Source organism: Stegostoma tigrinum, chromosome 2 (genome assembly GCF_030684315.1).
Source record: "Stegostoma tigrinum isolate sSteTig4 chromosome 2, sSteTig4.hap1, whole genome shotgun sequence".
NCBI classification, from domain to species: Eukaryota; Metazoa; Chordata; class Chondrichthyes; order Orectolobiformes; family Stegostomatidae; genus Stegostoma; species Stegostoma tigrinum.
Genome location: NC_081355.1, coordinates 148,004,824 through 148,027,101, shown reverse-complemented (window position 1 = coordinate 148,027,101; position 22,278 = coordinate 148,004,824). Strand labels below are relative to the sequence as shown.

The 22,278-nt window shown below is 40.2% G+C and overlaps 1 protein-coding gene across 6 annotated transcripts in view; it reads left to right on the top strand.

Moving 5' to 3' along the window:
• LOC125463522 (guanylate kinase-like) overlaps window positions 1-22,278 on the top strand; it is a 44,116-nt gene that overhangs the window by 357 nt on the left and 21,481 nt on the right. Inside the window, exon 1 of one of the 6 annotated variants that reach the window (XM_048554895.2) lies at window positions 45-389. The exons of 2 other annotated variants lie outside the window; for them this stretch is intronic. Coding sequence is in view for 3 of the 4 variants with exons in the window: in XM_048554847.2 (XP_048410804.1) it covers window positions 7,537-7,618 (82 nt within the window). In the remaining variant the exon portion in view is untranslated. Of the gene's footprint in view, window positions 1-44; window positions 390-3,664; window positions 3,816-7,479; window positions 7,619-20,902; window positions 21,016-22,278 lie in introns of those variants that run through there. 3 more of the 6 variants (XM_048554867.2, XM_048554847.2, XM_048554875.1) reach the window with 3 other exon arrangements.

Here is a 22,278-nt window from a genome sequence, read left to right as displayed (position 1 = left end):
ATCAGTGTATCAATCATCCAGCTGCTGCACTGCCCACAGGCAGGGGCGGTACGTAAGCTGTGTGGCCACCAAAGGGTTCGATGTTGCAAGCAATTTCCCTGCACCCTTTTCCTCTTTATTAAGAAGCCGTGACATTTTTAAAAGTTAAACATAAGCAAACTACTTTCACACATTGTTCTGAAGAGAAGGTGGCTCCGTGGTTAGCGCTGCTGTCTCACAGCGCCAGGGACCCGGGTTCGATCCTAACCTCAGGCTACTGTCTGTGTGGAGTTTGCATATTCTCCCCGTGTCTGTTTGGGTTGCTTCCAGGTGCTCGGGCTTCCTCCCACAGCCCAAAGATGTACAGGAGGCTACGTGGTTGGCTATGCTAAATTGCCCGTAGTGTCCAGGTATGTGCAGATTGGCGGTGGGGGTGGGTTATTCTCTTGTTTGGGATACTCTTGAGTGTCAGTGTGGACTTGTTGGGCCGAAGGGCCTGTTTCTACACTGTAGGGATTCTATGATTCTAAGTCACATGTGACTCAACGTTTCCAGTATCTCTGGAGCTTCCTTTTTTGCCCTTAAAGTCCCTCCAGTCTTCACCAGCCTCACTCAGTAACTTGAACACACAATGTTATCATCAATTTTTCCACGTGTGCTTAATTGAATCCAAGAATTACAACTGAAAAGCAGATAATGCGCATCCGCATCTGAAATGAAAACATAAAATGCCTCAGAAGCTGGGGCGGGAGGCAATCTGTGCAGAGAGAAGCCAAGTATTTTGAGTCCATTGTGACTTCCAGTTCTGAACAATTAGAATTAGAAATGTTAACTCTTTCTCTGTTCCTAGATGCTGCCAGACCTGCTCTAAGTCTTTGTTTTATTTACTGCCTTAAGCTTGATTATCATCCTGCTTCAGAACATTGGCTTTTCTGAAGAGGAGCCATTCTGAGGTGCTAAGCCTCTCACCACAGATACTTATTTACTGAGACAACACAGTGTGGAGCTGGAGGGTCACAGCAGGTTAAGCAGCATCAGAGGAGTGGGAATGTTGATGTTTCAGGTTAAATTTCCAGCATGTACTATTAATTTTCTTCTACAGGAGTTAGAAGTATGATCCTCAATGGATTACTAAACTTTGTTGACCTAATCTCCCCTTTTCCTGCCTGTTCTCTGTAATACTTGACACCCCTGTAATATTTCAAAAATCTTGCATGTCAGCTTCGGATATATTCAGTCCTTGTGAGGTGGATAGTTCCAAATGTGTACAATCCACTGAAAGTAGAAATTCCTCATAATTACTGTCTTAAACGTTAACTCCTTATTTCTGAACTGCCTCTCAGGATTCCCCCATGATACATGCTTTCAGCATCTATCCTGTCATCCTCTGTCAGAATCTCAAGAATTTCAATAAAATCACCTCTCATTCATATAACTTCAGAGCAGGAGTATGCCATTTAGCCCATCATGACTGATTCTCCATTCAATAAGATCATGCCTAATCTGATCGTGGTCTCTGCTTCACTTTCTTGTCTGCATCCCATAACCTTTTACTCCCTTGTCTGTTAAAAACAAAACTATCTAATTCAGGCTTGAATAAATATAAAGATGGCAGTTATTCATCAGCTCTGATAGTCATTTCTGATTTTTATTTAAGGGTAGAAATGACTACCAGACTCCTGAGCCCACATAAGATCATGATTGCAGACAAACCTACACCAGCATTGTGCTAAATGTTATCAAAGACTGAGGTCTTCAGACTTTGACAGTAAACAAGACCAGCGTGATATACAGAATATTATGCAGCGAGTGCAATAAACATTACATTGGGTAAACAGGGAGGAAACTGAAAACCAGGATACACGAATACCAGCTGGCAGTAAAAAGACACATCCAATATTCACTTGTCTCAATACACACAGACAATGAGGGCCAAAGTAACCATATTGGGACAAGTGAACACCAGACATGCAAGGGAATTTTTGGAAGCCTAGTTCTCAACACGGAATTCCATTTAGAAACATGTATACAGACTGCTGGTAAAACAACAGAACCAGCGGCGACAAGACATCACACCAGGGGATCATATAAATCCAGAAGGAAGCAGAACACCAACACTTCAGTCAGAGGTTGCACTGATGTTGCCTAGAAGGGTAACGAAACATCTGCACACCACAGAACAAGTGGCTTGGTGAGCTAACTAACAGCAGCATCCACAACACAAGCTACAAATTTTCACTAAGACCTTAAAAATTTAAAGACTATGCCTCACTACCTTTCGGGGAAGAGAATTCCACACTAATGACCCTTTGAAAAAGAAGTTTTGCCTCTAAAAGCTGTTGCAACAAGATCATCTCTCATTCTACTAAACTAATGATCATAGGCTTATCCTGTTCAATCTTTCTTTATAAGTCCTCCATCCTGTGAATGAATGGAGATAGCCTTATCTGAGCTGCCTCAAAAGCACTTATGAAATGAGGAGATCAGAGCTGAACAGCGTGCTCCAGATGTGATCTCACCAATGCTCTGTGCAAGTACAGTGAAGTACTTGTGTTTTATTACATTTACCTTCCTAATTACTGCTGTACTTGTATAATAATATTGTGATTCATGTACCAGGACAAATGCCCCTCGATCACTGAGGTCTCCAGTCTGTCTCGCTTTTTCTAGTGAGTAAATCTCATTGAGTACAGGCCCAACTTGTTCAGTCTGTTCTCAAGAAAGCGTCTTCATTCCAAAAACGAACCCAATGAATCTGCTCTGACTATCTTAAATACTAATACATTCCTTCTTAAAAAAAAAGTAGACCATAACTGTGGACAGTGCTATTTCAAATGCCATGTCACAATGTCCTGTGCAGTTTAATCAACATTTCCTTACTTCTGTACTCCGTCCTTCTTGCACCAATGGGCAACATTTGATTTGCTCTCCTGATTTATTGCCGTATCTGCTTGTTAATGTTTTGTATTTCAAAAGGTCGCCCAGGTCTGTCTCCACTGCAAAATTTTGTGGTCTCCAGTTACTTAGTATTTAGGTTTGCTATTCTTCCTACTAAAGTGCAAACTTGATGTCCTTGAAAAAGTTTTTTGAAGATAAATGAAATAGTCGATGATTCTGAATGCAACACCAGAAAGGGTAACAGAGCAGATTCAGGAATGACATTCAAACATCAGTTGGAGCTGCAAATAGAAAAGAAGTGCGGCGCTATGTGGAAAGAGCAGGACTGATTGGATGGCTGTTTCAAAATGTTAGGGCTGGTATAACTGACCTCATTTTATGGTTCTTCAAATCATATTTTAAATCAATGTGCATTTAGGAGGTGCATTTGTCTTTGTCTTTTGCTGTCAGTTGGCCAGTAGTTCACAATAGGTGACAATCTGCATCCTGGAAACAAAAATAAATGTTATTAAGTACATGATTTTCAGCATTTGACATGTCAAAAACATTAATCATTTTAGAACTTCTGGAAAAGAGTCATATTGGACTTGAGGCATTCACTCTGTTTCTCTCTCCACAGATGCTGCCAAACCTGGGGGGTTTCTCCAACAATTTGTTTTTATTTTATATTTCCAGCATCTGCAGTATTTTGCTTTCACTTTAATGTTTTGGGTTCTGTTCCTTGCCAGAGCTATAAAACCTGTTTCTTATGTCCCCCTAGCATGGCCTGTCTTCCATTCCTTGCTTTGTCACTCGTGAAGTTCTGCAAGAATTCATCACTAGTTTTCTCCTCCACCTCATCTCCATTCCATTCTTTGGTGACACCATCTGCTGAGGGCAGCTTTTACATATCCATTGATATTAGTCCACTACCTCATCACCACTTCTGATGCTTAGAGGTTGGTAGTAAGTTCTTCCCTAACCAGTGAAAATCCAAAAACAAAAAATTGGTTTATTGAGAAATTGCTGCCCAGCTTTTTAAGGTCATAGAACTTTTATATTTTTCAGAACTTTTAAACAACACATCAAAGAAAGAATCTATCTATTGCATTTGCCTGTGTTTTTGTATTCTTATCCATGTTTTGCACTTGTGCAGGATTTGTGGAAGAGATTTTCCCAGGTAAAAGTAGATATAGCTCATGAGTGAGGTGATCAGAATTGTTTGCAGTTATAATTTCAGCACTTGATACTGAATCTGAAATAGGGAAGAGCTTCCAGCATTTCCTGTTTGGTCAATGTATTTTTAGGGATTTTAATATATAATTTCACTTAACGTGTGCCACTGAACCCTATGACATGGACAGCATTCTACATCAGTGCTGTTTTATTAACATTCAAGGTATCAAGTGTATTAACTCAATAAGGTAACTTGCTTATTTCTGTGCAGAAACCACAATGGTATACATACGCATGCATATTTTTGTAGTTATAATTTTATTTGGCAATGTCTAAACTAATGGATGCATCATTAACTTACTGGGTTTAATGACTGTCACTGACTGACTGTTCTGACTCGAGAGAGTGGTTAGTTTTGACGATTTGCTGATTGGTGGAATGTTGGAGTTGTAACTGAGATGATTCAATGAAGTGAATGATTGTTCATAAATTAGTCATAATTTAATTTCATAACAGTTGCAATTTCTGGACTGAAACTTAATTGGTAGCACATGATACTCTGTATATTGAAATATATCTCCTGAAGCAGGACATTAGGAAGCTCAGAGGAACAGGGATCTTTGGGTGTTTGTCCACAAATCACTGGAAGTGGCACATCAGCTTAATAGGATAGTTAATACAGACTTACATACAGATGAGGAAGGACACCACTTTGATTGGGACAACACATCCATCCTAGGACAAGCCAAACAGAGACACGCACGAAAATTCCTAGAAGCATGGCTTTCCAACCGGAACTCCACCAACAAACACATTGATTTGGAGCCAATCCACCATCCTCTGAGAAAAAGAACAGGAAGTGACATCACCAACCCAAGGAAACCTAAACAGATAAATAGAAAGCAGGACGTAACACCAGCGCTTCGTTGGAGGCTCACTGATGATGTTGCCTAGGATGGTGACGAAACGTCTGAAAACTAACCTTCCAGCTCAGTGAGCAAACTCACATCCAGAACCTCAACTTGAGCTACAAATCTTCTCAAAACTCGCTAGGATAGTTAAGACGACATACTGGATACTTGCCTTTACTAGTTGATTATTATAAGAGCAGGGAGGTCATGTTGGAGCTGTAGAGTTTTCCGTAGGCCATAGCTGGAGTACGGTGTGCATTTCTGGTCGCCTTACTGTAGGAAGGATGTGATTGGACTGGAGTGGGTACAAAGGAAATTCATCAAGATGTTGCCTCGAATGGAGAATTTCAGCTAAGAGGCTGGATAAGCGCGGTTGTTTTCTTTGGAGAAGAGAAGGTTCGGAGGTTGGGGGTTGTCTGGTAGAGGTGTGTAAGATTATAAGGAGTGTGGATAAGGTAAAAACTCACTAGCAGAGGGTCATAATTTTAATGTGAAAAGCGGGAGACTCGGAGAGATTTGAGGGAAAATCTTTTCGTGTAGAGACATGTTGAAAGCAAAATGCACTGCCTTGGAGGTCACATGTCACACGACACCAGGCCAGAGTCCAAGTTTATTTGAAAACAGAAGCTATAACCTGGTGCCATGTGATTTTTTTTTTGACCGTGATCACTCCAGTCCAACACTGGCATCTCCACATCTTGCCTGGGACAGTAGTTGAGATAGAAACCCCTACCTCTATTAAAAAAGTACATGGATGAGTTCTTGAAGTATCATAACATTCAAGGCTATGGACCTCTTGTAGGAAGTAGTGTTAATAGGCAGATGATTTGTGGACCTGAGATTAAATCCCACAAAGACGGGTGGTAGAATTTTTAATAAATCAATAATCAAACAGTTAGTTGCAGTAATGATGAGCATGGATCTGCCAGACTGTCATTAGAAGTCTTATTTCACATATTCTTTTGTGGGAAGGAAATCTACTGTTCTTCCTTGGTCTTACCTGTGACATGACTCTGTACCCACAGCAATGTGGTTGACTCTTAATTGCTCTGTGAAATTATTTAGCAAGTCGTGCAGTTATATAAAAAAACTACAAAAAACTCACAAGAATAAAATAATAATATGCACCTTGACAAAAGGCGTGTCCAATTCAGTCCACCCTAAAGAATGTGGACTGCAGTGGTTCAAGGTAATGTCTCACTCATCTTCTCTAGGATTAATAAAAGTGGGCATCAAATTAGCAATGGTCATGTTCAATTAACAAATAAGTGAAAATTACCAAATGAAACTCCTCAAGAGATAGTAAGAACTGCAGATGCTGGAGTCCGAGATAACACACTGGAGCAGGAGGAGCACAGCAGGCCGGCAACATCAGAGGAGCAGGAAAGTTGACGTTTTGGGTCTATACCCTTCTTCAGATATGAGGGAGGGGGGAAGGGAGCTCTGAAATAAATAGAGGGGGTGTGGGGCTCAGTTAGGTGGGTGGGATGGTCCCATCTGCCTTCACCAGCTCCACCCCTCTTTTCACTATTTTGTGAGGGGTGCCCAATAACAATATTTCTTTTGCACTAGTGGCCTAAAATTTTGCTGAAGTACCTGGAGTAGGGATTGACGGTATGGCTGTCTGACTGAGGCGAGTTTCCTAATCTGTTGCATAGAATAGATTTGATTTAGTCATTAGTTAGCTTTTGTAAAACTAGTTCCAAAGACCAGGGGCTGAATTTTAAAAATGTGTTTGCGGTTGCATAGTCACATGTAGCATCCTTATTTTGTGGGTGAAAGCCAACAGGGGTTTAAATTTTCCTTGCATCACTGTCTGCAAATGTAAATTTGCAAATCTGCAATGTAGTAGTGAATGGCGAGGCAATGGCTTGATGGTATTATCGCTGGACAGTTAATCTAGAGACCTAGAAAATGTTCTAGAGACCCAGGTTTGAATCCGGCCACAGCAGATGGTGGAATTCGATAAATATCTGGAATTAAGAGTCGAATGGTGACTGTGAAACTGTTGTCAATTGTCAGCAACTCCATCTGGTTCACTTATGCTATTTAGGAAAGGAAACTGCCATCCTGACCTGGTCTGGTCTGGCCTGGCCTTCATGTGATTCCAGAAAATACAGCAATGGGTTTCACTCTTTTTCACTCTCTTCACTCTTAACTGCCGTCTGGGCAATTAGGGATGGGCTTTAAATACTGCCTGGTCACTGATGCCCTCATCCCATTAATGAATTAAGGACATGCTTTATATAACAGGAAGGGCGAACAATAAAATCTTCAATGAAAGTTAAGTATGTTATGGGATACGCATGCATTAGATTTTTAAGAGCATCTGACTAAAACTTTACTGAGGCTTGATTGCGTTCATGATGTAAATTAAATTTGCCTGTGTTGGAATATGTGTTTTGGGAAGGGTGCTTCTGTTTTAAGAGAAGTACAGTAGCAGTGTGGTATGTGACAATTATTGAATTAATCAGTAACAGCGTACACACCGGAAGTGACTGCTCTGCGTGGTGCTTGCTCTTTGCTGATTCGCATGCACTTTCCAAGCGGAATTGTATGAGTCTGTTTTTTGCAGTTCATTTTGCACAACTCCATGTACGTCAACCGTGTTATGAAACTGCTCACTGTGGGTTGTGCTTTGAGGACTAGACCATGCCGAACAGCACAGAGAAAAGGTAAGCATCCTTAATGTACTAACTTTTAATGGTGTCTCTAAATTAAACTTCTTCACTTATCAACAGATCAGAGCGTAACAGGTTTAATTTAGAGACTCATTGTGACAATTCTAAATTATAGCTGTGGCATTTGTGTTCCTAACTTTATGAAGACTTTGGTGATGAAGTTGGCACTTATGATCCTGGCTGATGGTGATACTGGCCAAAACAGATTTGAGTGAAACTTGGCTTGATAGGTCATGAAAGTTACTTTTGTTTTATTTTTTGAACCTGGTCAGTCATAGAAATGTAATCACAGAAACAGACTGCGCTGACCAGATATGCTAAATTAATCTAGTCCCATCTGCCTGCATTTGTCCCATAACCCTCTAAACCCTTGCTATTCATATACCCATCCAGATGCCTGTTATAATGTTGTAATGTACCAGCTTCCACCACTTACTTTGGCAGCTCATTTCATACGTGCACCACCCTCATTCAGCATGATCATGACTGATCATCCAACTAAGTACCCTGTTACTGCGTTCTCCCCAGATCCTTTCTCCCGTAGTACTAAGAAAGGAGGACAAAAAGGAAAGAGAAGATACATTTACAAATTACTTAAAATCAAAGATATTAATATTAATTTGTGTGAACTAGAACAGAGAACATAGAAAAGTACAGCACAATACAGGCCTTTCGGCCCACGATGTTGTGCCGTGGATTAATCCTAATCCAAAAATAAAATAACCTAACCTACATTCCCCTCAATTCACTGCTGTCCATGTGCATGTCCAGCAGTCGCTTAAATGTCAATAATGACTCTGTTTCCATGACTACCACTGGCAAAGTATTCCATGCGCTCACAACTCTCTGGGTGAAGAACCTCCCTCTGATGTCTCCTCTATACCTTCCTCCTAACACCTTAAAACTATGACCCCTCGTGGCAGTCAATCCTGCCCTGGGGAAAAGTCTCTGGCTATCGACTTTATCCATGCCTCTCATTACCTTGTACACCTCAATTAGAGTTAATTAGCCGAATTAGAGTCCAGTAATTCAAAGTTCAGTGAGTTTTTTCAGTTGGCTCATCTGACAGAATCCTTTTCATAGGAGTTTGGATGTTGGTGGTTGTAGTGGAAGGCACTCCAATATAATTTTTGTAGACTGGGAATTAGTTATCTTCCAGGTGAATTATAAGATTCTTTATAGAATTAAGGATTTGAGAGAAATTGGAGGTCTGACGCTACTGAAGTTCCTCAGTTCTGAGGAAGGGTCACCGGACCCGAAACGTTAACTCTGTTTTCTCGTTCTCAGATGCTGCCAGACCTGTTGAGCTTATCCAACAACATTGTTTTTGTTCCTGATCTCTGGCTTTGAGTTTGTGATTTTCTTTTGAACCATACATGTTGGGGAGGTGCATTTGCTGTAGCTTCATTGTTTGACTAGAATGTCTACACGGTACAAGGTATGACATTCCACAAGGATGATGAGTTAACATTTGTCCACTGGAAAGTTCTGAAAAGCACATTATGATTGGAGCAACCGTTTTAAGTCCAGCGAGTATGCATTTTTAAAATATTTAAACAAGAGAGTATAATTTTAAAAAAAAACTCTTAATGCCTTCTGGACATGACACTCTGTAAGTAAAAGTACAACTTGAATTTTTGTTAAAAACCCTGCATTTATAAAGGGCTTTTCACAGTCACTGGGCAATTAAAATTGCTTTAGCCATTGGGGTATTTTTGAAATGTATTAACTATTGTGATGTAAGAAATGTGGCAGCCAATTACTCCCTTGCAATGTCCCACAGAACAGCAGTGTGGTAATGACCAGATAATCTGTCTTTGTGATTTTGTTTGTGGGATCGATTTTCACCAGGAACACAGGAGATCACTCACTGCTCTTTATTAAGAGCAGAACCATTAGTTGGGGGTACAGATATCATGGTTTTACTGGGACATTTTCAGGTTTTCACTAAATGCTCCAGTGTTCTGATCATTCTCCCCAAGTCGTTCAGATATCCTGGTTATCAGCTTTTCCCGTATGTGAGCCGAATCAGACTTTTCTGTAAGCACGTCTTATGTATGGCATCAGCAAGTTGTCACTTTTTGTCTCTCGCGCTCTTGTCTCTTCTTCCCCATTCTGAGCCTGAGTCCCTTTAATCCAGTCGTTGACTTCTGGTGATGGTCAGCAAACCCAAATAAAACTCTTATGGTGCTGCACCCTGGAAATTGGAATGCAGTCTAATTGCCAGGGTGCCCCTGCATATGCAGTAATCCAAAGCCAGGAAGGAATCAGCTTTAGGTAATGACAGAAGATGTGCCAGTTTGGCAGCCACACTTGAAGAGTTTTTCACTGGCTGTTATGTGTAAAATGATGCAAATCGAGAAAAACAGTCCTGCTGATTTCCCAGTAAAAAGCCGATCATTCTAATTTATTATAACCAGAAAACAGCATCAGAAATTAGTTACAATACACTGGAATAGTTTGGGAAAATTGTAGGAATGGGATGGAAGCCCCATTCAATCGATATAGGCACTCACAAAATTTGGAGCACTACTTGCCAATGCTTGCAATGAGAATGCTCATTGGAAAGGCTGCGAAATCGGCAGAGCTTTATTTGCTGTTCAATGCTAACTTACATATTTTAGCAGACCAGCAAAGAGAGCCTGAAACTGCACCTACTAACTGGTTTTATTGGATTCTCCCTGTTTAGTTTCATTTAGAAACAAACACTTGCTGTACCTGATACATTTCATGTCACTCCAGTCTATGGATACACATCCCCTCTGGGGGTAAAAAAGCTTTTCTTGCTTTTGCTTTTAAAAGGACAGAATGATGGTAAATTTCTTAAAGTTTAAAATTTCTTTGTGGGTGAAAGCCAGCAGGGGTTTAAATTTTCCTTGCATCACTGTCTGCAAATGTAAATTTGCAAATCTGCAATGTAGTAGTGAATGGCGAGGCGATGGCTTGATGGTATTATCGCTGGACAGTTAATCTAGAGACGTAGAAAATGTTCTAGAGACCCAGGTTTGAATCCCGCCACGGCAGATGGTGGAATTCAATAAATATCTGGAATTAAGAGTCGAATGGTGACTGTGAAACTGTTGTCAATTGTCAGTAACTCCATCTGGTTCACTTATGCTATTTAGGAAAGGAAACTGCCATCCTGACCTGACCTGGTCTGGTCTGGCCTGGTCTTCATGTGATTCCAGAAAGTACAGCAATGGGTTTCACTCGTTTTCACTCTCTTCACTCTTAACTGCTTTGGGAAGTGTCAGAGTCTGAAGGAAGCTGGGTGGTCCCAGGCTTGAGTCACTAAAAGCTAGAGTTCAGGTGAAACAGTCAATAAGAGAGACAGTGAGGTATGTTGGCCTTCATCACATGGGGATTTGAGAACTGGTGTAAGGATGTCTTGCTGCAGTTTTATAGAGCCTTGTTGAGACCATACTTGGTGTATTGTGTACAATTTTGGTTGTCTTGTCTAACTGAGGATATACTTGCCATGGAGGGAATGTAGACAGAAGTTAACCAGATTAACCCTGGGTTGATGAGATCGTCTCATGAGGAGAGGGTGATGGAAAATGGCCTGTATTCTCAAGAGTTTTGAGGAACAATCAAATTGCGATTTGGAATGTTCTATAGGCCATAGGATGGTGGATGTCCTTAGGATCTCACCCCGATTGGTGAATCTGAGAATAAAAAGAAGGCCATTTAAAATACAGAGGCTGCAAGAGCAGGTCAGAGACTAGGAATACCATGCCAAGTAACTCACTTCCTAACTCCCAAAACCTGCCCACCCTCGAAGGCACAAGTTAGGAGTGTGATGAAATACTCCTGCTTGCCTCAACAGGTGCAGCTCCAACAGCACTGAAGAAGCTTGACACTATTCGGGACAAAGCAGTCTGCTTGATTGGCACCACATCCACTCCCCCCACCACTGACTCTCGGTAGCAGCAGTGTGTCCTGTCTACAAGATGCACTGCAGAAATTCACCAGGTCCTTTGATAGAATGTCACAAACCCGTGACCATTTCCATCTAAAAGGACAAGGACAGCAGATACGTGGGCCTCCTGAAAGTTCACCTCCAAGATACTCACCATCCTAACTTGGATAGATATCGCCATTCCTTCATTTTGTCTCTGGGTCAAAATCCTGAAATTCCCTCCCTGAGGGCTTTGCGGGTCTGCCTACAGCATGTGGACTACAGCTGTTCAAGAAGGCAGCTTATCACCTCCTCGAGCAACTAGGGATGGGCAAGAAATGCTGGCCAGCCAGAAAAGCCCATGAAACATGAGTGAATTTAAAAAAAGTCAGGTGGAGATAGTGTTTGAAAAAAAAACTGCATTTATAGGGTGGTGGATCTTCATAGTGCCCTGCCCAGAGGGCTGTAGCAGCTGAATCATTAAGCAGGTTAGATGTAGGAAAAGTACATTGTGTATACAGATAACACCAGGGGATGTGGAGATAGTGCTAAAGAAATGACACAGATGATCAGGCATGATCTAATTGAATGTTAGAACTAGATCAAGGAACTGAACGGTTTACCTTTTATGGTTCTATTCAGAATGAATACAATTAGTTCCTTTAAAATTAGCTGATTATAATTTCAGCAATTACCGTGAAAAAGACTTCTTTGTTTGGAATACAGTTTTCATTGCAATATTATAACTCTTGCTTGAGTCTCTGCATTGTGGTTAGATTCTATGCAATCTATATAATCTGGAAGATATTAACTGTTTACTTACTTCACTTCTTCAATGGATGCTTCTTTCACATTTTGCCAGTTTACTTCAGGTTGTTGCAATGCTGCTTGATCACCCTTCTGTATCTTCTGGCAGTCGCCATGCATAATCTTGCTCTTTTATGTTTAACTGAATTATTCTACCTGATCTTATTCATTCCTCATCTACCTGTCAGCAGGATCTATATCATGCGTCTCCCCACCATGTTCTTTCTGTCTGAAACAGATGACCATACCATTCCACTTTCTCCAATGGTTCTTGATCTTTCCCTTACTTGGAACTCCAGAGTTGCATCTTGGCATCCACATCTCATTGGTATTCTGACATTCCTTTTCCTTAATTTTGCCCATATTTCACCATCTTATGACTTCCTTCCTTTTACTTTCAGTGGCGGTCTTCTATCTCTCAACAATTACTCTGCATTTCTTCTAGTCAGTCTAGCCTGAGCTAATTTACCTTTCACCTTATGTTCATCTTCTGACACCACTAACCAAAGCACTTGAAACCAGTTGCCTTTGTCCACATCTTTGCCCATAGTTTTGCAACTTTACTCTAGTCCTCTTCCCTAGGCTTAAACTGGGGTTGTATACTGGGTCTTAACCTTGTCTTCACAACCCAGTTTTCTGTGTATCATTCCCACCGCTTGGTTTACTTCCATCTGCAAGTATAATTATCAATCAGTGAGAATTTTTATGGCATTCAGGAAGGGGAAGAAACTTGGTGCCAGTCCTTGGTCCTATCCAACTTTGATTCTGAAACTCTCACTTTCCCCACACATCTTGCCCTTGTCCTGCAGTCCTTGTAGATATTTTGAAATAATTGTGCATAATCTGTACACACTGCTTAAGGATTCTACAGATTAATCAATAGATTCATGGTTGATTTTTATTTGACTGCTTTACTAAAGTGTTTAGAATGGAATCTAGTGAACCTTAAACTTAGCCCACAGCTATAGCACACAGTTTTCAAATAATTGTCCCTCCTGCAATTGTTATCTCATTCTTTCATTCTGGTGTTTTTTTTTTCATGCTACCCTATTCCTTTCATCCCACTTTTTCCATCCCCAAAGACCTTCAACCCTCTGAGAGGAGAAATTCTTCCTCATCTCTTTCTCCTGACATTATGCTCTCATCCTAGACTCACTCATGAACAGAACCTTCCTCTCAGCATTTACCCATTCAAGCCCCTTCATTACCTTTGTTTCAATGAGATCACCTCTCATTCTTCTAAATTCCAATGTGTAATTCCCAACCTGTTTAACTTTAGCTCATACGACAGCCCCTTCAATGGGGAGGCAATGCTCTTGAGGTTTTGTTACTGGATTCTAAACCAAGAGACCCGGATAATGTTCTGTTGACCTAGGTTGGAATCCTGCCATGGCAGATGGTGGAATTTGAATTCAATAAATATCTGGAATTAGGAGTCTAATGATGACCATGAATCCAGCCTCATTTGTCAGGAAAACCCATCTGGTTCACTGTCCTTTAGGGAAGGAAACTGCCATCTAGCCTACATGTGACTCCAGACCCACAGTAATGTGGTTGACTCAACTGTCCTCTGGGCAATTAGGGATGGGCAATAATTGCTGCCTGGCCAGCGACGCCCTCATCCTATGAATGAATAAAGAAAAGAGGAAACACTGGGGATCGTCCTTGTGGACCTTGTTCTGAACTGCTCCAATGACATGATATCTTTCCTTAAATAAAGAGACCAAAACTGCTGACAGTACTCCAGATATGGTCTCATCAGCACCTTGTATGATTGCAGTGAGACTTTCGTACAATTATTCTCCAACCCCACCTTAAAGCAACGGCCAACATTCTATTAGCCTGCTGCACCTTGTGCTAGCTTTGTGTTTTGTACATGAAGTAACCCCATGAAGTCACTTTAGCGTGCAGATTTCTGCAGTTTTTCACCATTTAAATGTACTCTTTTCTTGTGTTCTCCATTCCAAAATTAACAATTTCACATTTTTCCACATTTTACTCCATTTGCTTATATTCTGTCCACTTATGTAACCTATAAATATCTTACTGTAAACCGTTTGAATCCCTGTCACCACTTGCCATTGCACCTATATTTGTTGTCTGCAATTTTGGTTAAAATACATTCACTTCCTTCCTCTAAGTCATTAATAATATATTGTCAACAGTTGCAGTCCCAGTACTGGGAACCATAAATCCCTGCTGCTTACAGGTTGTCAACCTGAAAAAGAACACCTTATCCCTGCTTGCCGTTTCTTGCCCATTTAGCTATCTATGTCAATACACTACCTCCTACACTGTGAGCTCTTAGGAATTAACCTTTTGTGAGAGATGCCTTCTGGAAATCCAAAAGCAATATATCTGATGGTTCCCATCTATCCACTCTAGTTGAGACTTTCTCAAAAACTCTAATAAATTAGTCAGACGCGATTTCCCTTTCATGAAGACATGCTGACTCTGTTTGATTCGACAATTGTCCAAAAGTGCTGCTGTTACTTCTTTAATTTCAACACTTTTCCAACAGGCTAATGCTCCATGTTAGGCTAATCAACCTATTGTTACCCCCATTTTGTCTCCCCCTCGTTTTGAATTGGGTTGCCACATTGGCAGGTTTCCAATCCTCCGGCATCTCCACAATGTCCAAGGATTTTGGGAAAGTACAACCAATGTATTCACTTGCTTCCATTTGTACCATACACTGCCCACTAACTAAATCCACCAATGGACACCACTCTTAACCTATCAAAACAATCTAAATAGACAAACTGAGCATTGTGTGTTATAAACCCACTGGTTCACTAAGGTCCTTCGGGAAAATGAGTCTTCTTGAACTGTGTGATTCGTCACGCCTTCAGGGTAACTAGGGATAACCAATGAATAAACTATATTGGACTAACTTGTGTTTCAAGGAAGTCGATGAATGCACCATCCGACCTATGCTCACTGATCATCTTTGGACTGATACAGCCTCAACTTAATAAATAAATAATTCAGCCTAGTTTTAAAATCTGTCCATAGCCTTGTCTCTTCCGGTCTCTACCTCTGAAACCTGTGCAAACTCTAAAACCGTGACAGATTGCACTATATTTAAAAATGCTGTGTTCACTTTTATTCATTGTGAGCGCTGTGATTGAATTTGTTGAACATAATTGCTTCCCAAGCTGTTGTATTTTACAGAATAATCTGTAATGTTATACCTAAGTCCTGAATGTGTGCTTTTGTGATTGTACTTTACACTAGTTTGGCAGTGGAAGGAACAATCACCAATGGTAGAGTAATTAAAATAAAAAGAGATTAACAGGCCAGAATCAGAGGAATGCAGAGATCTCTGAGCTTTGTTAGATTGAAGGAGATTATACAGATAAGGTGAAGCCATTTGAGGAATTAAAAACCAGGTTGTAAGTGTAAAGTGTGAAGTACAAAGTCGGCAATCTGATTTTGGCAACCTGTTGCTTTAAATGGACTTTGCTTTGGAAGTCAAGTGGTCAAAAGACCACTGTTTCATGTGCAGCTGTCTACGTGCAGTTCATAAATTGCTCCTTGTTTACATCACATTTTCCAGTGTAACTGGCAAATCAGTCATGACGGGAATTATTGAATTTTGCTGTCAATTTTTATGATGTAAAGAAGTATTTCAGTTTTCTTGGGACTTGGTCAGAATTTATTTGAATATTGGATTTAAAGATAACTGGTTAATGAGTAACACTATGGGACATAATGAAGAACAAATTAAATCCTTAAGGAAGGCATAATTTAAAAATCTTGCACAATATACCTGCGATAAAGCTTACCAGTCAAAGCAAATCTGCACAAATATCGTGCAATGTTCACTGTTTTTCACTACCACTAATAGGAGACATAATTAGCTATGGAGAAAGGAGAGTTTTGTAGGCTGTAATCTAAACTGCATAAAGATTTCTTCCAACTTAGTTCTCGTTGACCTTCATTAACACCCTTCTGTCAATATTATTTTTTAAAATTATAACCTGGTTTTTAATTCCTCAAATGGCTTCACCTTATCTGTATAATCTCCTTCAATCTAACAAAGCTCAGAGATCTCTGCATTCCTCTGATTCTGGCCTGTTAATCCCTTTTTATTTTAATTACTCTACCATTGGTGATTGTTCCTTCCACTGCCAAAATACTACGTTCTAGAATTTTCTCCTGAAATCACTCTTGCTTTGCCAGTTTAAAATGCTTTCTAAAACTTGCCACTAGCTGTGCTGATATCTCCTTACGTGGCTTAATATTGCGTTTGACCATCGGTTGCTCCTCTGAAATGCCTCACGACATTTATGACTCTAAAGAGTTGGTAATTTTGTACTGCGAGCAGGATGGACTATAGCTTGGTTTGTTAGGTGTGGTCCTCACTTTGAAGTCTTGCTTTCTGCCTTGGGTTGGTCTTTCTATTTGTATTTATCTCACTTTTCAAAGTTGCAATTTTTTTTGTATGAGTTTTTTTGGTTCCTTTTGTGCATCTGATCGTTTCATTGCGTGTATGGTATCTGAGGGTTTTGGATATGAGAGCTAATTATATGCGGATTTGATGGGTATTTTGGTAAGCAGTTACACAAGGTTGGATTTTTGTTTTGTTTATCAAAACACCAGCAACCACAAACTGCAGATGTTGGAGATCAGAAACAGAAATTGCTGGGAAAGCTCAACAGGTCTGGCAGAAGAAAGCAGAGTTAACATTTCTGGTCCTCTGAAGAAGACCCAAAACTTTACCCTGTGTTTTCTCTGCGCAGATACTGCCAGACCTGCGGAGTTTTCTCATCAATTTGTTATTATTTCTGATATAATATTTAACTTGTCTTTCTGATTTTCTGGTTCTTGGCTAACGGTGGGTATCCTGCTGTGAGTTTACTGTATCCTATTATGTCATGAATGTTAAGCATTTCTGTTCGGGTTTGGAATTAATCATTTAATGTACATTTTAGCTTGCCTTGATTATAGAATGAGTTCCAAGTAATCTTTTAGTTGCACTTGGCCCTAATCTGAAAGATAGCAGAGTCAAGTGAGGTTCTCATGAGGGTACTCTAAGTAAGTAGTCATTAACCTACTACTTACTTAATGCAGTCAGGAAGTCAGTATTTATGTGTATTTTGAAAATGGACATGTGACAACTTAACCTGATTGCAGTAACAAATTTCATTCCTTAAGATTGTTAGACTCTCTAAATTCTGTATATTTGGTCATGCCTAAAATCAAAGGCTAAATTTTACCAGCCCCTGAATGACAAAGACAATAACGAGTCAGCTGGGAGAAAATGGTCAATTTAACACACCTTGCATTCCTTTTTCTGTGTCTCCTATCTCTTCTCCACTTTTCCCCCCCCCCCAAACCTCCGATGGTATTTGACATTTGGACCAAGGGAGCAAGATTAGTCCATTTGTGTTCCATAGTACTTCTGTGCTATTTGTTAAGATAATGGCCAATCTGAAAACAGCTGCACTTTCCTGTTTACCATCCCATCGCAACATCCCTTGACCCCTTTGAATATGAAAAATCTGTGCAATTCAGCCTCAAGTATGGACTTCAGTAAGGCATTTGACAAGGTTTTTCATGATCGACTGGTTAGCAAGGTTAGATCACATGGACTACAGGGAGAATTAGATATTTAGATACTGAACTGGCTCAAAGGTGAAAGAGAGGGTGGTGGTGGACGGTTGGTTTTCAGACTGGAGGCTATGACTAGCGTCTGCCACAAGGATGGGTGCCTGGGTCCACGCCTTTTCATCTTTGATGTAAATCATTTGGATGTGAACATAATAGGTATGGTTAGTAAGGTTGCAGATGACACCAAAATTGGAGGTGCGGTGGTTACCTCAGAGTACGATGCAGTATTGATCAGATGGGCCAATGGCCTGAGGAGTGGCAGATGGAGTTTAATTTAGATAAATATAAGGTACTTCATTTTGGAAAGGCAAATCAGGGCACGACATATGCACTTAATGGTAAGGTCCTGGGGAATGCTGCTGAACAAAGACCTTGGAGTGTAGGCTCCTAGTTCCTTGAAAGTGGAGTTGCAGGTAGACAGGATAATGGAGAAGGCATTTGGTACGCTTGCCTTTATTGGTCTATGCATTGAGTATAGCAGTTGTGGCTCTACAGGACATTGGTTAGGCCACAATTAAAATAGTGTGTGCAGTTCTGGTCTCCCTGCTATAGCAAAGATGTTGTGAAACTAGAAAGGGTTCAGAAAAGATTTACAAAGATGTTGCCATGGTGAGAGGATTTGAGCTGCAGGGAGAAACTGAATAGATGAGCGCTATTTTCCCAGGAGTGTTGGAGGCTGAGGGGTGACGTTATAGAGGTATATAAAATCATGATGGATGTAGATAGGGTAAATAAACAAAGGCTTTTCCCCAGGGAGGGGAAGTCAAAACTAGAGTGCATAAGTTTAAGGTGATGGGACAAGATTTAAAAGGGGCCTAAGGGGCACTTTTTTCATGCAGAGGGCGGTGCATATATGGAACGAGCTGCCAGAGGAAGTGGTGGAGTCTGGTACAGTTACAATATTTAAAAGGCATCTGAATGGGTTATGAATCAGAAGGATTTAAAGGGATATGGGCTAAATGCTGGCACATGGGACTAAATTTATCTAGGATATCTGGTTGGGATGGATAAGTTGGACTGAAGAGTCTGTTTCCATGAGAATTCTATAGACCAATGTCCCTCAAAGTTCTCCTCAACTCCATCTTAAAAGAGAGACCTGACTTTTTAAATCACATTCCCTAATTCTAGTCTCTCCCACAAAAGGAAACGTCTCTCAGTAATCACACTATCGAGTTCCCTCACGATCTTCTTTGCTCCAGTAAGGTAATCTCTCATTCAACTATACTCAAATAGATGTAGGCCCAAACTGTACAATCTTCATATAGTAAGCCCTTCATCCTAGGAATGTGTCAAATGAACTTTTTTCCTGAATTGTTTCTAATACAATTATTTATTTTTCAGACAAGGGCACCAAAACCGTATGTAGTATTTGAGTGTTTTGGAGCGCTGTGAACACTTGTGATTTCAAATAAACCAGTTTGACTATAACCTCATGTCATGTGACTTCTAACTTTGTCAACCCCAGTCCAACACCAGAACCTCTACAAAGTGGACAAGTTCACATTTTCCCAAAATATTGGCATTCCCATTTTTGACCACCACCTTATCTCTATTTTTGTAGATTCCTCCTTCTGACAATTTACCTTCCTGTGCTGGTAACCTCAGCAAATTTATACATTCAGTGACTTTGGCCAAACTATTGATATAGCTTGAGAAAGGAAAGCAGCAGAATGGAAGGGTGAACTAAAAGCTAATGTGATTCAGAAGACATGGAAAGAAAGGTTACGTTGAGGGGTGGGATGGGGGAAAAGAATAAAGGACAAGAAGAAATGCATCTACCAATGTAACTTCAAACTAAATTGTTCCTTTTCCAGGCCAGCGAAAGTGATTGATGTTGCATTAACAACTATCACTACTCCTTCAAAGGATAGTTGCACTGTTGCCCGCCAACCAAATTTCCTGCAGAAAATTTAATGAGTAGTTAATGTTCCCTGTTTTAAAAAATAGTCTCATAATGGAATGCCATTAGCATGAAGCAGCTATAACTGCTGTCAGTTGATGGTGGAACCTGCCTCTCTTCACCTTGTAAACGTAGTGCCTGATGTGCAAATTACTCACGACAGCACTGTTTTTCCAGTATGATTGGACCTGTCTATTCAGCTGATCTAGCTGGATTTTGTAGATTCATAGAATATAGGTTCAGGAGTAGCCCATTCGGTCCTTCAAATCTGCACCATCATTCACCCTTATTCTTAGACTGTGACCGCTAGTTCTGGACTCCCTCAACATCGGGAGCATTTCTCCCACATCTAGCCTGTCCAGTCCCATCAGAATTTTATATGTTTCAATGAGATCCCCCTCATTTTCCTGAATTTCAGTGAGTATAAGTCCAGTCTATCCAGTCATTCTTCATGTATGATTATTTTGAGCAATGGTGGCGTCTTAGAGTTTGGTGTTCATGTATCCCTGTTCTTTTGAGGTCTTCATTTCAACATGTTTGGATATACATGTAGATTTTTAAATGAGATAATTACTGCTTTCTAATTCTGAATACTTTTGTGCTGGTCATTCATCAAGTAGCCTTTCATGTGGTGTAGACAGTAGAAGTGGGCTGTTTTATGAAAATTGAAGTTTGGTTTTTTCAGCACAAGGAGTATGTTAAAATTCTGCTACTCCTTTTTTTCTGTAACATCTGAAATCGTACTGTCAAGAGTAGGGTTCAGTATTAGATTGCATGTTTAGCAAAGAAGAAAAGAACAGTTCAAATGTATGTTCATCCATTTTATGATCCAATTTTCCTTAATTTATTGTGAGAAAAAATACCTACAAACGTGAAACCCTGTCATTTTTCATAAGGTTTCTGGGCACTTCAGTAGTTTTGAAATGGGTTTCTGAAGTGCATGCATTTCTTTTAAAGAGAGTTAACCTCAAGCTCGCTCCAGATTAGCTGCTTGTCCTGCTTGAAGATTTAGACTTGCTCACGTGAGCAAGTCAATCTGTAATTCATTAAGACTGGAGAAGTACAACACTACTACAGCACTTTGTGCTTTAGGTGTTGTCAGAGCTTGTGCTTGAGCTTGTGCTTGAACTGAAAGCAGTAGCCATCAGGGGCCAAACAAGTATATGAACGGTAAGCTAACTGTGAGCAAGTAAATGAAATAATGTTGCACCTGTTAAATGTGAGTACTGGGAAGCAGGTTATTTTTTTTAATGCAGTCCACAGCATTTACTGTTGTATACTGAGCACAATGTTAATGTTCATAGAGGCTCCTGTTGGTGCAACTTTGTCAGGAAATTTCACTATTTGGTTAGGTTCCCTCCTCAAATTGTCCCCTTTAAATTTTTGCGAATTTAAATGCTTGTATCCTCTTTTGTAAGGATCAGAATACTATGTTTGGCAGCAACAGCTTAAAGGATTTTTCCTGTAAGGTCTTTCCATGGCCCTGTCAAGTACTTGAAATTAAATTTTGAAAGAAATTGATGACATGAAGATTTTCTGTTATTTTTAGGCAAATAGGAAATGTGTTTGTTGCTTTTAACATTTTGTTACAGCCAGCAAATGTGGAATATTTTGAGTGTTATAAACTTGTTGTTTTTCTCAAGTTTTCAGTGGCTGTGCAGGAATTTTAATGTAAAAGTGAAAAGTTTGAGGTTGAGATGTTGCTATAACATGAGTCTTGTGTTTGTAAATTCGATTTGGTGTCTGCTATAACACGGAGATTGTGAACAATGGCATTTGCAAGCGTGAGGAATGGAATCAGTGGCAAAGAGGTGAATTTTGTGGTGAGAGCCAAAATTAATGACTTTGGTCTTTTCAAAATTGAATTGAAGGAATTTTCTGCTTATCATTGGGTGCTGGGTGTCCGTCAGTTATTCTGGTAATTTGATTATTTTTGTACTCATTCATGGGATGTGGGTGTTGCTGGCTGGCCAGCATTTTTTTGACTGTCTCTAGTTGCTCTTGAAAAGGTGGTGGTGAGCTTCTTCACTGAACTACTGCAGTCCATATTCTGTAGGTTGATGCACAATGCCTGTATGGAGGGAATTCCAGGATTTTGACACACTAAAGGAACGATAATTATATTCCCAAATCAGGATATTGAGAGACTTTGAGGGTAACGTATAGTTGGTGGTGTTCTCATGTATATACTACCCTTGCCCTTCTAGATGGAAGTGACCATGGGTTTGGCAGCTGCTATCTAAGGATCTTTGAATTCTACAGTGTTACTTGTCAATAGAACAGACTACCGCAACCGAGCTTCAGTAGTGGAGGGAGTGGATGTATTGCTAATCAAGTGAGCTGCTTTGTCCAGGATGGTGTCAAATTGCTTGGATATTGTTTTAGTTGTAGCCATTGGGCAAGTGGGGAGTGTTCCATCACGCTCGCCATTCG